Raw genomic sequence first — 15,807 nt, 5'->3', positions numbered from 1 at the left:
GGCTGTAGCTTTGGGCAAGTTACTTAGCTTCTTCCCAGAGCACAACAGCACCTACTTTTTTTGGTAGCGACTCTCAAACTTTAGCTGCATCAACACCACCTGGGTGCCTCTCCTAGTCTCATAGGTGTGTGGCGAGGATTGATAAATTACATTTCTGACTAGTTCTCAGGTTCGGGGTCAGAGGAAGAAAAAACAAGATGGATGGACACAGTGGCTGCACCAATGGCCTCAAAGCTAAGAACAGTGAGGCTGGTGCAAAACCAGGTAGTGTTTCCGTGTCGTCCACGGAGCGGCTGTGAGCGGACGCCTACCCACAGCACTAGCCATGTGCTGCTGCTGCTGCCTGGACCACATTTTAAACGCACCCCTGTTCTAGGTGGTTCTGAGAGTCTGACGTGAAACGCGTAGCAGTTTCTGGCACGAGGCGGGTGAAGCCTGCTATTTCGGCTGCTACCCGCAGAGCGCATTCTGGCCCGGAAGGCGCCCCAACAAGCGGGCCCCCGAGGCGCGGCGTGCACACCCAGCTGCAGGCGTGCGAGGGGCGTGGCAAGCATGGAGCCCTAAGTCTGCGCGCGAACGAACCAACGCGGGTGGGGGGCGGAGCCAAACGTCCGCGCCGGCGTGAGGAAGGGGGCGGGGCGCCGGCGTGAGGAAGGGGGCGGGGCGCCGGCGTGAGGAAGGGGGCGGGGCGCCGGCGTGAGGAAGGGGGCGGGGCGCCGGCGTGAGGAAGGGGGCGGGGCGCCGGCCCCGGGCCGGAAGCGGGAGCCTGCCGGGCGGGCCGACTGGCAAGCCCCTTTCCGGCTGTTCCTATGGAGGCGCTGGGGAAATTGAAGCAGTTCGATGCCTACCCCAAGACTCTGGAGGACTTTCGGGTCAAGACCTGCGGGGGCGCCACGGGTAGGCTGCATCGGGCCCGGGTTGTGGGGAGAGGGGGTCCCCCTAGAGCCTGGATCAGGTGCCTGGACTCTGGCCGGCCTGCTAGGGCAGAGGGACCAAAACAGAGCATCTTCTGACCCTCACGCCTCACCCTGCAGTGACCATCGTCAGTGGCCTTCTCATGCTGCTATTGTTCCTGTCCGAGCTGCAGTATTACCTTACCACGGAGGTAAGGGGCGGGGCCTGGGACCTGGGCGGGGCTTGGCATTCCAGGGGTAGCACCTGTGGAGGTGGGAATGGGGAAGGAGAGGCCTGGGGCCAGACTTACTGAGCCAGCGCCGTCCCAGGTGCATCCGGAGCTCTATGTGGACAAATCGCGCGGAGATAAACTGAAGATCAACATCGATGTCCTTTTCCCACACATGCCTTGCGCCTGTGAGTACCTTACCAAACAAGGGTGGGCGACGCAAGGCCCGGGTTCTTAGATGGGTTTCCCGATCCAAACGTCCCGCCTCAGGTTCTGGACCGAACCCCACGAAAGCCTCTTCCTCAGATCCCTTACGGTCCCAAGACAGGCCAGCATTCCCTTCCCTTCCCTAACCCAAATCTCCTCGCCGCCTGGACCTTAGCCTGATTTCCTGTTTCCAGATCTGAGCATCGACGCCATGGATGTGGCCGGGGAACAGCAGCTGGACGTGGAACACAACTTGTTCAAGCAGCGGCTGGACAAGGACGGCGTCCCCGTGAGCTCAGAGGCAGAGCGGCATGGTAACCAGGGGACGGGGCCATGCCATTCCCTACCTTCTGCCAAGTCGGCTGGGCCAGTCTCAGCAGTGAACGAGGCAACTAGGACCCAGAGAGGGTTTGCCGCCCTGCCCAAGGTCCCCCGTCAGAGGGCTGAAATTCAGGCCTCTGGCCTGGGAGGAGGGCTACTCCTAGCTGTCATTGGGAGAGGTCCCCAGCCCCTGACTTTCTGAGTTTGAGTAACAGAAGCTTGTAGATGAGTCTTGTGTGCTGTTGTCCTGGTGGCACCAGTTCCCCCCCCCCCATGTGGTCTCTAGCCTCTCTGAGTGTTTACTTTCCCAGCCCTTTGGCTAAATGTGGACCTTCGGATTCTCCTTTGGATTGAATGGTAACTCAGAGTGTAGACTCTAGAGTCAGGCTGCCTGGGTTCAAATCCTGCTGTTTCTTGTGTAATCTGTGAGTGCTGGCAGTACAGTAGTGACAACCATTCGCGGCCTGTGGAAATCAAATGAGCTAATACATGTAACATGCCTGGTACAGGGGGTGTTTACTTTCCTTTCTCTACGTTGCCTCCCAGTGTCTCCATTAGCCCAGTTTTCTGTTGTAGCACAACCCTCCTCAAAACTAGGAATGATCAGACCCCTGGATTGCCCTGGTGGGGAACCTTCTCATTTGCTCATTCAGTAGAAATATATGGGGGCTTCAAGAAGATTGTGAAGATACCTTTATCTTTTCTTTTTTTTTTTTTTTGGTGATCCAAATGGGTTTTTATTAAGGAGAGAAGGTGATAGAGAGGAGAAGAGAAAGAGGGGAGAGAGGGGGGAGAGGGAAAGAAAGGATTGAGAGAGACCACAGCAAAAGAGCGATACCTTTATCTTTTCATTCCACTTTTCCATGAACTTTATTCCCATTCTGGTTGTTCCATTTCCAGGTACCTGGTTTCCCTGCACCCTTCTCTTCCCCTTCTTTTCTTTAAAGTAGTTGCTGACGTGCTCGCTTCGTCAGCACATATACTAAAGTAGTTGCTGACAATTTGGTCTCGAATAGATGGTTTGTGGTTTTTTTAAAAGGAGCACGGTACTCCCAGGTGATTTCCGTTATTCTCTGTGCCATTCTGTGATTTAAGGAAAAGGTGACCTCGGGATATAGTTTCCATTTAAGATTTAAAGCATGTCTCAGGACCGTCTCAGGACCTTAGGAAGTCATCCAATCTTAACTGATCCACAGTCTGGACTTATTTTTCTCCCTTGCTGTCAGAATGCATCTTGTGTGGCCTTGCTCAGAATGAATGGTAGTGATTCCTGGGTACCATCTAGTTCCTCTGGTCTCAGAAGAAACCATGGTTTGTTTAGACCGTTTTTTTTTTTCAAGAGTCTTAGGGTTACCTTTTTTATATTTTCCTCTAGATAAATAAGAAACCAGTAGCTATATCCTAAATGGCCACTTGCACGCTTTTAAAATGCTGGTTTCTACTCTCCAACCTCAAATATAGGGCAGAAACATTATGAACTTTTTTATATTAATTGGTCAAGTTGTCTCATGAATCTATGATCCTTATCCTTGAAAACCAGGAAAGCAATCCTATGAGGTATTTTGTTAAATATGAGAAATATCTGTAACAATCTGTCACATACTTATACAGTAGGATGTATGTGCAGCCCCACAAATGCATGGCTATACATATGACATGGCTACCAGTTTCATTTCATCCATGTATGGGCTTATTCCAAGCAAAATGTTTTTAAACATTTCCCTGATCAATAGATGCCTGTAGACATGTTCTCTCAGTAATGCCCTTGTCTTTTATTCCAAAACTTACTGTCAACATTCACTGTGTTGAGATTTTAACTCTTATAAGACAGACTAAACTGTCCCATTTGGGTTTCTGAGGCTGTAAATCTTTACAGGAACAGAAAGCCTCATCTCTCTCCCACAGAACAGCTGCTGGTGTTGAACTCCTGACCTTACGGTTAGCCGCCCAGTGCACAAGCACTATGATGCCAGGACTCCTTTAGTCTCATTAGGGTTTCTTTAAAAAAAAAAAAAGGATCCAAGTGGATCTACTGGGCCTGTTAAATTCAAGGCATAGAGGTCAACGCAGAAGGTTATGGCAATTTATTTGGGGTGGGTGGGGGCAGGGACATGGAGATTCCAAAGAAATATTCTACATGGAGTTTCTCCAAGGACACAGGTCAACCATGGGAACGTAGGAATTTTTCAGGAACCTGGAAATGTCCCTGGTGAGAAAAGGCCGTCAAAGTTGCTCTAGGGATTTCTCTCCCCATCACAGCAGCGCACCTGCTCCTTATTCAAGGGCAGCAAGGCATGTCTTAGGAGAATTTCATGGGGAAACCTCATCTGCCCACCCCGCCTAAGCCCTGATCTTGCCCTTTGATTGCTTTTGTTTCCCAAACTCAAAGAACACTGAAGAGGAACGCAATGTGAGTCCCTTAAAGGGACCCAAATTGCTGTTGTGACACAGTGTAAATTGAAAAGCACAGAACATGTTTGGGAAAGGTTAGAGAGAAACCTTCCCTTTAACAATATATAGGCCTAGAGGAAGGATATGCCCAGAAGTAATACCTTTTTAAATATTCTGCATTTCTCGGTGTTTTTATTTGTGTGTTTTTATATAAATCATTTTACGGGGAACTCTTAGACTTCTTATAACAATCCATACATCAATTGTATCAAGCACACTTGTACATATGTTGCCATCATCATTTCCAAAACATTTTCATTCTACTTGAGCCCTTGGTATCAGCTCCTCTTTTTTCCCCTCCCTGTCCCACCCTCCCACCTTCATGACCCCTTGATAAATTATAAATTATTATTTTCATATTTTACACTGTCTGCTGTCTCCCTTCACCCACATTTCTGATGTTTGTCCCTCTTGAGGGGAGGAGTTGTTATATATCAATCATTGTGGTCAGTTCTCCCCTTCTCCCCCCACCTTCCACCTATTCCTCATGGTATCAGGACTCCCAATACTGTTCCCAAGGGGTTTTTCTGTCCTGGATTCTGTGGGTTGAGCTCTCGTATCTGTGCCAGTGTACATGCGCTAGTCTAGCCGGATTTGTAAGGTAGAACTGGGGTCGTGATAGTGGGGGTGGGGTCATTTCAGAACTAGAGGAGTGTCGTGTGTTCATTGATGCTGTGCTGCACCCTGGCTAGCTCATTCTTTCCTGGTGACCCTTCTGTGAGGAAATGTCCTATTGCCTACAGATGGGCTTTGGGTCTCCACTCCGACCCCCTTCATTCACATCAATATGATTGTTTATTTTGGGTCTTCTGATGCCTGATACCAGGCTGGTGTGCTTCTTCCATGTGGGCTTTGTTGCTTCCCTGCTAGATAGCTGCTTGTTTAACTTTCAAACCTTTAAGACCTCCAGACACTATATCTTGTAATAGCTGAGCACCATCAGCTTTCTTCACATTTGTTTGTTTGCACATTTGTTTATGCATCTATTTTGACTTCAACGATCATGTGAGGAAAGATGAGCATCACAGAATGCCAGGTTATTAGAACAAAGTGTTCTTGCAATGAGGGAGGCCTTCAATAGAGGCGCAATGTCAGTCTGCTGCCTTGATACTTAACCTTTAAATAATGGACATAGAACGATTAACCCTATCATTATATGTTAATATATTTACATATATACATGCCACTTACACTCAGCAAAATAGCCTTCCAGGGAATTGGTTCACAATTACTCACAGGCGAATCTATCAGTATCTTTCCTTACCTTCCTACCAGACCTATGCAGGGAAAGGTCATTTGATGGGAGGTACATGGTGCAATCAAATTTCACCCAAATGTAATCATCTGTCCTCCACACCTGGGCTGTCTCTTGTTTATGCAAATGTGACCTGGGGCCTCTGGCAAGATGTTTCCAGCTGGCACTGGCCTCCTGCTAATCTTAATCAGCCGAGCTTCTCAGGCCACCCCAGAAACAGGTTTTTTTCTTCTCTCAGCTGTAGCTTATACTTCCTTACATCTGCTGGAAATAATCGTAATAAGCTAGCCAATAAATAGAGTCATCCAATTCACATCCTCTACTAAGTTCAGAACACAGTCTCATCCCATTCCTAATGCCCCCCGGAAGGGGACCACCCCCACCGGCGTATGAAATCACATAAGGATGAAGGCCGGAAGGTCCAGATTAATCGAGTATAGCTCAGTGCAGGAGAACAACTATAACAATGGACCGTGGGATTGAAGACGAGGACAGCAGTGAGGACTTGAGGGGTGACAGTGCCCACAGATTTCCAGAGATCGTGAACTGGAAAACTAGGAATTTGTTGAAGAGCGAGAGACTTGAATTTAATGTTGCAAGAATTGTACTTGTTGGTGATCTAGATAGGAGAATGGAGAGGGATGGCTGAAGTGGGACGACAGAGTAAAAAGATTCTTTTTGTGTGTGTGTGTGTGGTGGTGGTGAGTAAAAAGATTCTTAAGGTGGCCAGATAAACAAGTGGCTATCTAACTGAGAAGCAACAGAACCCACATGGAAGAAGCACACCAGCCTGTGTGATCAGGAGGTGTCAATAGGATCCCGTATCAGGCATCAAAGACCCAGAACAAAAACCCTATTGTGAATGAAGGGAGCGTGGAGTGGAGACCCAAAAGCCCATCTGCAGACAGTTGGACATCCCCTTACAGAAGGGTCACAAGAAAGAGACGAAACAGGGTACAGTGTAGTACTGTTGAAACATACAACTTTCCTCTAGCTCAGCAGTTCTCAACCTGTGGGTCGTGACCCCTTTATGGGTCAAATAACCCTTTCACAGGGGTCACCTAAAACCATCGGAAAACGCATATTTCCTATGGTCTTAAGAACCGAGACACTACTCCTCTACCCATCTCCAGGTGGATCCACCCACATGCTGATAGGCTCACATATGAGTCCCCAGCATGAAGACTGTTACCCATACTACAAGACAAAATTTCATTTGTCATTAGAAATAAATATTTCACAATATAGAATTACATATTGGTTTTGTGATTAATCACTATGCTTTAATGATGTTTCATTTGTAACAATGAAAATACATCCTGCATATCAGATATTTACATTACAATCCATAACAGTAGCAAAATTACAGTTATGAAGCAGCAAGAAAAATAATGTTATGGTTGGGGGTCACCACCACATGAGGAACTGTATTAAAGGGTCGCAGCATTAGGAAGGTTGAGAATTACTCTAGCTCTTTAATGGTTCTCCCCCCACCCCCACTATCATGACCCCAATTCTACCTTACAAATCCGGCTAGACCAGAGCATGTACACGGGTACAGATAAGAGCTGGAAACACAGGGAGTCCAGGACAGATAACCCCTTAGGACCAATATCGAGAGTAGCGATACCAGGGTAAGGGGAAGGTTGGGGGAGAAAGGGAAAACCGATCACAATGATCAACATCTAACCCCCTCCCTGGGGGACAGACAACAGAAAAGTGGGTAAAGGGAGACATCGGACAGTGTAAGACATGGAAAAAAATGATCATTGATAATTATCAAGGGTTCATGAGGGAGGGAAGGGGTGTGTGTGTGAATGAGGAGCTGATACCAAGGGCTCAAGCAGAAAGAAAATGTTTTGAGAATGATGATGGCAACAAATGTACAATTGTGCTTGACACAATGGATGTATGGATGGATTGTGATAAGAGTTATACGAGCCCAAGAGGAAGGCGACCAGGGTATTGAAAAGGATTTGGGATAAAGTACCATTACAAAAAGAAACCAAACACTACCCAAAGGGGCTGGCTGTGCCAACCTACCCCGTGTCTATGGAGACAAAGACCTGGTGACCTCCGTCAAAGACGGCAGCCCTGGAGACGCCGGGGCCCTTCTGCTCTGCCACGTGCGACGGCTGTCAGTCAACATGGACTCAGCTGTGTGTCGGGGTGAGGGGTGGGTTGGGACAGAGGAGTGTGGAGAGGCAGCCGAGCCAAGTGGTGAAGGGGGATATGCTTCTTGGTCAGGCAGAACCGGCCGCTTTCTGTGTTGCTGTGGACAAAGCCATTGCTCATCTCTGGGCTTCTGCATCTTCTCAAGGAACACGGGGCTAGCACACCCCTCTTGAGTCCTCGTGGGGCAAGGAGAAAATGTATGCGAATACAACGACCTGTAGCCAGCTGATCTCTGCGTCCTTGCTGTTAGTATTTTATGATTACTTGGGAAAAAAATACTGGAAGTGTAAAAGTGCTTCGTGTGTGGCCCGAGTGTACACTGTATAAACATTCGCTACGATGGAAACTATCACCGTCCCCAAGCCGAAAGAGCCCCGGGCAGAAGTGTTAGCAGTTTTACTGGGCCTGCGCCCAAGCTGACGCCTCTGCCTCCACCCTCTCCTCAGAGCTCGGGAAAGTGGAGGTGAAGGTGTTCGACCCCGACTCCCTGGACCCTGACCGGTGCGAGAGCTGCTATGGTGCGGAGACAGAGGACATCAAGTGAGTGGGCCCCTGGGGCTGTTGGCCAGCCTGCCTCCGGCTCCGTGGCAGGGGGAGAGCGGGCCGAGAACTTGGAGAGGGTGCAGGTGAGTGACATGCTGTGCTCGGGGCCCGGGCATCACCCAGGATCCTTGGGCCAGGCCATGTGACCAAACCCGTGTGAGGGCCAATAGCAGCAGCATCTTCCTGATAGGAATCATGGGAGGATCCCGGTGTGCGTGAGACCAGAACCCAGTGAGGCCAAGCCCTCAAGGAGAGACAGCGGCTGCTACTGCAGCCACTTCCTGGTCTCTAACCCTCTGCCCTCTCGTTGGTCCCCACTCCCAGCAAAACCCAACTGAGGGTCTCTGTGTCTGTCCATCTCCACTGGGGCGGCCGGCCGGGCTCCTCGGTCTCGGGCGCAGCTTGGCTGGTGTGGGTTTGACGTTAGCCCTCCAACTCGAATATGACAGCGTCATCGGCCCCTCGTTCCCGAGAGACTGGTCCATGCGCCAGGCCCGGAGTGCAGGCGTCCCAAACAGGCAGACTTTGGTGCCCTGCCCTTGACGTGCCCGCTCCCCACCTGCTCTCCTGCAGGTGCTGCAACACCTGCGAGGATGTGCGCGAGGCCTATCGGCGCCGAGGCTGGGCCTTCAAGAACCCGGACACCATCGAGCAGTGCCGGCGAGAGGGCTTCAGCCAGAAGATGCAGGAGCAGAAGAACGAAGGCTGCCAGGTGTACGGCTTCCTGGAAGTCAACAAGGTACAGCGGGACCGAGCTGGGCTGGGGGAGCTCCACGGTGAAGCCAGGGCAGGGGAGGGCTCGGGAGGGCACGGCTGGAGAGTGAGAAGACCCCCTCCACAGGTGGCCGGGAACTTCCACTTTGCCCCTGGGAAGAGCTTCCAGCAGTCTCATGTGCACGGTGAGTGACGCCAGCCCGTCCCGGGAGGGCTATAGCACCTTGAGTTAGAGGCCCCTTCCTTCACCTGCCCGTGGGTGAGGCCCACAGGCTGGGCCCCCGGCCACCCTGGCTCCCAGGGAGTCTCATTCACTCTTGGCTGTGGGCCTTTAAGAGTTGTCTCCTCTTTCTGAGCTGCTGCGTCTATAACGGTGTGAAATGACCGGGATGGGGCTCAGCTCAGGGTGGGACTTTAGGCTCCACATGGGCTGACTTAATCCCAAGCCTGGTAAGAGAGGCCTCCAACATCAGGGTTTGGGGGAGTGGGGCGCTTTGGGAGAAGCAGGGCTGTGTAGAATGGGGCTGACGGAATGATTCCCCGCCTCGCAGGCTTGTTGGGGTGAATAAGGTTTATTCACATCCATTCACTAGATAATTGGCAATCTCTGGACCAGGGGCTGGTCTAGGTGCTAAGGGTACAACAGTGAACCCCCCAAAAAAGGCCCTGCCCTTAAGAATATTTTAGTGAAGTAGACTTAAGCAAACATGTAAAATACGTGGTCTGTCAGTAATCAGTCACACGGACAGGATAGAGGTGGTGGTGGCGACAAGGGCTGGCATGGGAGGGGGTGCTGTGGGGGGGGGGTGTCAGGGAAAGGCTCACTGCGGGAAGCAAGGTGTCAGCCATGTGGATGGATGACAGGAAGGGCGGCTTCCGAGCAGATAGAACAATTACAGATTCCTGAGGCAGGAACGTGCTCGGCAAGCTCTAGGAACAGCAAGAAGTCCAGGTGGCTGGAACAGCAGAGTGGCTGGAAAGGCGGGGAGAGCGGTAATGACCATGTCACACGGGGCCTGGGCTTTTCTCTGCGTGACAGGGGCGCCATGACAGGGCTTGGAGCGGCACCCGATCTGATTTAGTTCACTTTGGAAGGCGTCCCCTCGCTCTGACTGCCCTGTGGGAAGGAGGAGGCTGGGGAGGTGAATCAGAGACAGCGTTTGGGAGGCCCTTGCAGGCATTAGTCCAGGCCAAAAGCGATGGGGGCTCAGACCAGACTGGTGGGCGAGGTGGCGCGCAGTGACTGGGGTCCTGGACTCCTTGTGAAGGTCGCGCCTAGAGGATCTGCTAGTGGACGTGAATGGGGTAAGGAAGAGTCGAGTTGAAATTATGGGGGGAGATTGTATTTACTGGTAATGACCTTGCTGAGGTCGTGGAGGAGGAGTGTGGAAGAGCCCAACGTTGTTTGAAGGGGCTGCCAGGGCACTACTACCACAGAGCCGAGACTTGAAGCCTTTGCATGAAGGTGCTGGGAAGGTGATTGTTCCATAGACTGCCAGAAGGACAAGGAAGTGTGTGTTGGAAGACCTACAGCCAGACTTCCTTAGAAGTAAGGGCGGTGACACTTTGTCCCACATCCTTGCCTGTGTGACCAAGGGCCCAAGTCCCAGAGGAAGACATCGTGCTTGGTCAACTAGAGCAGTGGTTCTCCGCCTTCCTCATGCCGTGACCCTTTCATACAGTTTCTCATGTGGTGGGGACCCCAACTATAAAATGATTTTCATTGCCACTTCATCACTGTCATTTTGCTCCTGTCATGAATCAGGCAACCCCTGTGAAAAGGTCATTCGACCCCCAGGTTGAGAACCACTGGTGTAGAAGTTAAGGACGTAGCGGCTCTACTGGAGTCTAAGTAAGAGGGTCGGGAGCCGGGCCATCTTAGAAGATGCACAGGGTTGCATGGCTAGAGGGAGTCCAGGCCTGAGACGTGCTGGCCGCCCTGGGCTGCCCAGTGACGACGGTTGGCATAAAGGTCTGATCACGGTCACCCTGCTGATCTTTCAGGCAGTTTGTGGGGGTGAGGCTGAGTGTTGGGGAGCAGACTGGTGTATCGAGAACCCTGCTGGCCTGTGGTGGTCCCTTGGTGCTCAGTGGGGGCCAGTGGAAGGGCGGTCTCCCAGGCACAGGGGGAAGGTGAGTGGAGACAGGCGTGTGGTCCAGGGCCTTTGTAGTTACACAGCAGACAGTGCAGGACTTGGGGAACTGGTCTGTGGCTGACTTCCTTGTTGGAGTTTGTTTGTTCCTTGGCAGAGGAAGGTCAGGCAGGTCAGACATGATCTCTTATATTGCAAACTGTGCCATGAACCTGCCTGTCTCCGATCCTACCTGGCCGTCAGGAGCACTCCTGCAGAGAACACTGACGCAGGGAGGACCAGTGATGTTCCCAAGGGTACAGGGCCAGGAAAGGGGCTCCAGAAGCCCTCGGTCTTTTTGTCTTTCTTAGGCCACCACCCTTCTGCCCACCCCAGACCCTCCTGTACTATCCCCGGGCCAAGGAAGGGCTCCTCTGAGGAAGGTGCCAGATCCTTGGTCAAGGTGGAAGTGCTCCAGCCCCTCAGAGCCCGGGGCTCCCGGCTGCCAGGCCTGGAAAACGGGGGTGGGTGGGGGGTGAGGTGTTGAAGCGGCTGGAGCTCCAGGCTGAGGGCAGATCGAGCCAACCCCTGTGCCCTCCAGGCCATGCTGTCCCAGCCCTGCAGCTCACCTCAAATCCTGCTCTGGTTCTCATTGTGAAGTTTGAATCTGTTTTCCCCTCCTCCCTTCTCTCTCCTTCCCTCCCCCATGCTGCAGTACATGCTGTGGAGAGTAAGTGGTCCTGTCCCCCAGAGGTAGCCAAACCCCACTTCTCGGGCAACCTCCAGGAGGTGGTAGGGAGGTTGGTTGGGATGGGGGCCTTCTCTGGCCTTGCTGCCAGGGGGACTATAAACAGCTCTGGGACATGTCCTTGTGGGAGAAAGGACTGGGATTTGCGGCAGGAGGTGCCCCTGGGATTTCCTCTGGGGCCCCTAAAAGGGCACAGGACTCAGAAGAATGTGGACAGCAGGCCCAGCTCCCCATCTCATTTGGGGTCCATGATGGGCCATGAGCTGTCTAGTGGGAAACCAAAGTCAGAGTACCTGGGGTCCTGAAGTGCACACGGGCTTGGAGAGCGTGAGGGCTGGGTGCATGTCACCACGGGCCCCCTTGATGGAGCCTTGCCAGCACGCTGGCTTAGGCAGAGGGCTGCTGACTGCCAGGTTGGTGGTTCAAATCCACTAGCTGCTCCGAGGGAGGGAGACAAGGTTGTCTGCTCCTGTCCAGATGTACAGCTTTGGAAACCAGTATGGGGCTTTTGTGATTGGAACTGACTCAATGGTGGTGGGTTTGGGTTGGGTCTCTATGCAGCCCTGAGGTGGGTGCAAACTCAGGCCCGTCCAAGGCCGAGTGATTCCCGGCTGCCCTCAGGTAGGGCGAGCTGGAGGCTGAGCCTCCCCTGACAAGCGTCTTCTTCTCTCCTAGTCCACGACCTGCAGAGCTTTGGCCTTGACAACGTACGTACCAGTGGGAACCGTGGTAGGCAGGGGCATGGGGAGGCTTGGGTGCTGCCTGCAGGATGTGGGGAGCAGGTGAAAATGTGCTCTATTCTGATGGGACCCCGTCTAAGGGGTGAATAGCTGGGGTGACTGAGGTCTAAACAGGAGTTAACTAGGCTGGGAGGAGTAGGTGGGAACTGACAAGCTCCTCCCTGGCAGGAGGGGTCCTCGGGCATGGAACCAGGAAGGGTAGAGGCGGGGGTGGGGGCAGAAGATGAGGCTGGAAGCCCCGTGGAGGGAGCACTCAGGGACCCCATAGAGCAGGCGTCTGCTCTTTTTCCCAGGAGCAGTGAGAGGCTGTTGTCATCTTTTATTCAGGGTTGTAGGATATTTAGAGAATATTTTATTCAGGGTTGTAGGATATTTAAGAATTTTAAATAGCTCTCTAGTAGCTCAGTTGTAGCAATTACACAGGACAGGAGCAGGAGGGGGCAGACCTGGGCTGGCTGTGTTGGCTAATTTTGGGCATGACACCAGCACTTGAAGTAAGCTGGCAGCCCAGGAACCTGCAGACTCTAAGGAGGTTCCCAGTGCAAATGTCTTGGGCAGGATTTCCACTCGGGGATCAGTTTCTCAGACAGGGCCCCACATTCCTAGCCCCTTCCCTCTCCATCCACCCTGTGTCTAGACCCAGGCTGGCAGCACCTCTCATCCAGGCTTCTGGATGGCCTGGGGACTGGTCGGGCCCCGAGTGCTCTCGAGTTCAGGCTCTGGTGTTCCCTGCAGATCAATATGACCCATTACATCCGGCACCTGTCATTCGGAGAGGACTACCCAGGCATCGTGAACCCCCTGGACCACACCAATGTCACTGCACCCCAAGGTACCTGGGAGGCTGGCTCAAGTGGGTTCAGTGGCTCCAGCTAAAGTCCCATCTGGCACCCATGCCTGGCGCTCTTCTCCCCACAGCCTCCATGATGTTCCAGTACTTTGTGAAGGTGGTACCCACAGTGTACATGAAAGTGGATGGGGAGGTGAGTCTGAGGTAAGGGAGGGGCTGCTCTGACATCCAGAAGATGGACAAACCACCAGGGCTGAGAGGGGGTCAGTGGTTTGCTTAAGGTTCAGATCTGGTTCTGTCCGATTTCAAAGCACCAGCCCTGTCCACGTACCCAAGCTCCCTCCATTCCTCCAACGCCCACTCCACTGTCCCTCTGTGGTGACAGGCCTTGGGTCAGCCTGGCACAACCCTTCCTGGGCCTTCCTCCCTTTTATGCGCTTGCCCTGCGGTGGGGAGGAACTCGGCTCCAGCCTTGCCAGGGGCTTACTGTGAGCCTCCAAGTGTCATCCCTGGACCAGGCACCACTGATGGGGTAGCCGTGTAGCTGGGAGAAGTGAGCTGGCAAGCCTAGGAGTGGGGTCTGGGTGGTCCCCAAGCCTTGCAGCACGAGCTGTGATGCAGCGGGTCCTTCCCTCACTCACACAATCAAGGGACAGGACCGAGGGCACTGGGCGCCATACAGACCCAGGCCCCCTCCCATCCCAGGTGCTGAGGACAAACCAGTTCTCTGTGACCAGACATGAGAAAGTGGCCAATGGACTGATGGGCGACCAGGGGCTCCCCGGCGTCTTCGTGCTCTATGAGCTCTCGCCCATGATGGTGAAGCTGACGGAGAAGCACAGGTGAGGTTGGGGGAAGAGGGAGTTGCCTGCAGGGGCCTGGAGTACCCACTGATGCCACCTACTCCGTCAGGTCCTTCACGCACTTCCTGACGGGGGTCTGCGCCATCATTGGAGGGATGTTTACAGGTAGGCACATGAGCATGATGGAGGATGCTGGGGTGGAGAGGGACCACTGATACCTCGAGAGCCAAAGGGAGACGCTGGCCTGGCCAATAGGGCGGCAGGGCCCTTGAGATCCAGCCAAGCCTTTGTTTGCCTCCCTCCTCAGTGGCTGGACTCATCGATTCGCTGATCTACCACTCGGCACGAGCCATCCAGAAGAAAATCGATCTAGGCAAAACGACGTAGTTTCCTCTGCCACCACTCAGCCTCGGCCCCAGGTTAATAAATCTGTTGGTTGTGATAATATTCCCTGGTCTCCGTGTAGTTTTTGGGGTTCCAGCAGCCGGTGGTCTGACTGGGACCTGGGGACAACCCTCAGCCCAGCCACTAGGAAGGCAGTTGTGATGCCGCATCTGCGCCCAGCTGCCCTCCAGGAGCCCCTCCTGGACACCCCCTAGGAGGGCTTTCTCTAACCCACCTGTAGCCCCTCCGCCCTGCCCCTGCCAAGGCTTTGGGGTCCCAGCCAGGCCTTTCCAGGGTAAGCAGCCCACGCATGAGCCTCCAGGCTATTGTGGTTCCAGGGAGCCTGCCCTGGAAAGGTCCAACTGGGTTCAGGCATAGGGTAGGCACCTCCTCAGTGAGGGCTAAAGGGACCTTTCCCTGCCCCCCAGGCTTAGTCACTTGATCCTAGAATGCTCTGTGCCAGGCTCCCTGGGGCTCCTGGGGCAGAGAGGCTCCCGCCAGATCCTCTGCAGTCCCCTAGGTGGAGGCAGAACTGAGAAACGGAGGGAAGGTCCCAGTGGCCATTCCTGAGCAGGGCTAGCAGCAGACCAGGCCCAGCCCAGGGAGACAGGGGCACAAATAAGTGATTTGGTCAATCCGATCATCTCAGGCGTCTCAGGAGAAATCAGGGCAGCAAAGCTCGGCCGAAGGCAGAGCAGAATAGGGCTTACTACTAGCCAGCAAATCAGTTCCACCTGGCCTGTGTTCTGGTAGCAAAACCTCCTAATTGGTCTCTAACAAGCTGTGTGACTTTGGACACATTGTTTCATCTCCCGGGGGACTGCAAAAGCAGACAGATGTCAACTGGATAGCAGTGAGTTTTGAGTTACACCTTGGACGACAGGAAGAAAGATTTTCACTGCCAGCAAGGCACTCAGTAAAATTGTTTTCCCCTGAAAGTGGGGCAGTAGGCCCCCTTTGTGGTGGTGGTTTGGGAACCAAGGCTGTACCACCATGAAGACGCTAAAGGGGAAGGAAGAAAGGATGAAGTTGAAGAGCGAAACCAAAGACTTGAAAGGGTGGCTTAAGAAGCTAAAGTGTTTGAATGAAACGTGCAAAGAGCTGGAGTTAGAGAACCAAAGGGGAAGAACACACTCAGCATGTCTCAAGCTGGAAGGACTGGCGAAAATATTTCAACCCACCGCCACAGCACCCCAAGTGCTCACCAGCTGTGCCAACTTGGAAGTCAGCGCCCGGCCAGTCAACTGGAAGAGATCCCTATCCGTGCCCATTTCAAAGAACAGTGGATCCAACGGAACATGGAAATGGTCAAATAGTATGCACGGCCCATGAGTAATGTGCTGATGGGATGATTGAAAATCAGTTGCTGCAAAGCCCAGATAGCACATGGCCTCAAACTCAACTCAGAGGCAGAAGAGGACACGGGACAAGAGAGCACTGCTGGTGTCAGATGGGTCTTGGCCGAAAGCAAGCAATACTAG

General features: G+C 53.0%; 1 protein-coding gene across 1 annotated transcript; it reads left to right on the top strand.

Moving 5' to 3' along the window:
• The first annotated feature begins 736 nt into the window (after positions 1–736).
• On the top strand, positions 737–14,389 carry ERGIC3 (ERGIC and golgi 3). The gene is made up of 13 exons (XM_075563709.1): positions 737–897; positions 1,035–1,105; positions 1,224–1,311; positions 1,525–1,644; positions 7,979–8,072; positions 8,649–8,814; positions 8,917–8,974; positions 12,285–12,316; positions 13,085–13,181; positions 13,268–13,332; positions 13,845–13,981; positions 14,052–14,107; positions 14,250–14,389. Exons 1-13 carry the CDS (start codon positions 810–812, stop codon positions 14,327–14,329), a joined length of 1,152 nt encoding a protein of 383 aa, XP_075419824.1. The 5' UTR covers positions 737–809; the 3' UTR covers positions 14,330–14,389.
• Positions 14,390–15,807: the final 1,418 nt, after the last annotated feature.

The sequence above is a fragment of the Tenrec ecaudatus genome, chromosome 12 (genome assembly GCF_050624435.1).
Source record: "Tenrec ecaudatus isolate mTenEca1 chromosome 12, mTenEca1.hap1, whole genome shotgun sequence".
NCBI classification, from domain to species: domain Eukaryota; kingdom Metazoa; phylum Chordata; class Mammalia; order Afrosoricida; family Tenrecidae; genus Tenrec; species Tenrec ecaudatus.
Note: the sequence above shows the minus strand (reverse complement) of the source record. Positions and strands in the feature narration are given on the sequence as shown.

Bases quoted from the DNA above. Each gene is read 5' to 3' on its own strand.
- ERGIC3 (XM_075563709.1), top strand. From the start codon at position 810: ATGGAGGCGCTGGGGAAATTGAAGCAGTTCGATGCCTACCCCAAGACT. The intron at 1,312-1,524 runs GTGAGTACCTTA...TCCTGTTTCCAG, and splicing joins CCCACACATGCCTTGCGCCT to ATCTGAGCATCGACGCCATG. The intron at 13,182-13,267 runs GTACCTGGGAGG...TTCTCCCCACAG, and splicing joins CAATGTCACTGCACCCCAAG to CCTCCATGATGTTCCAGTAC.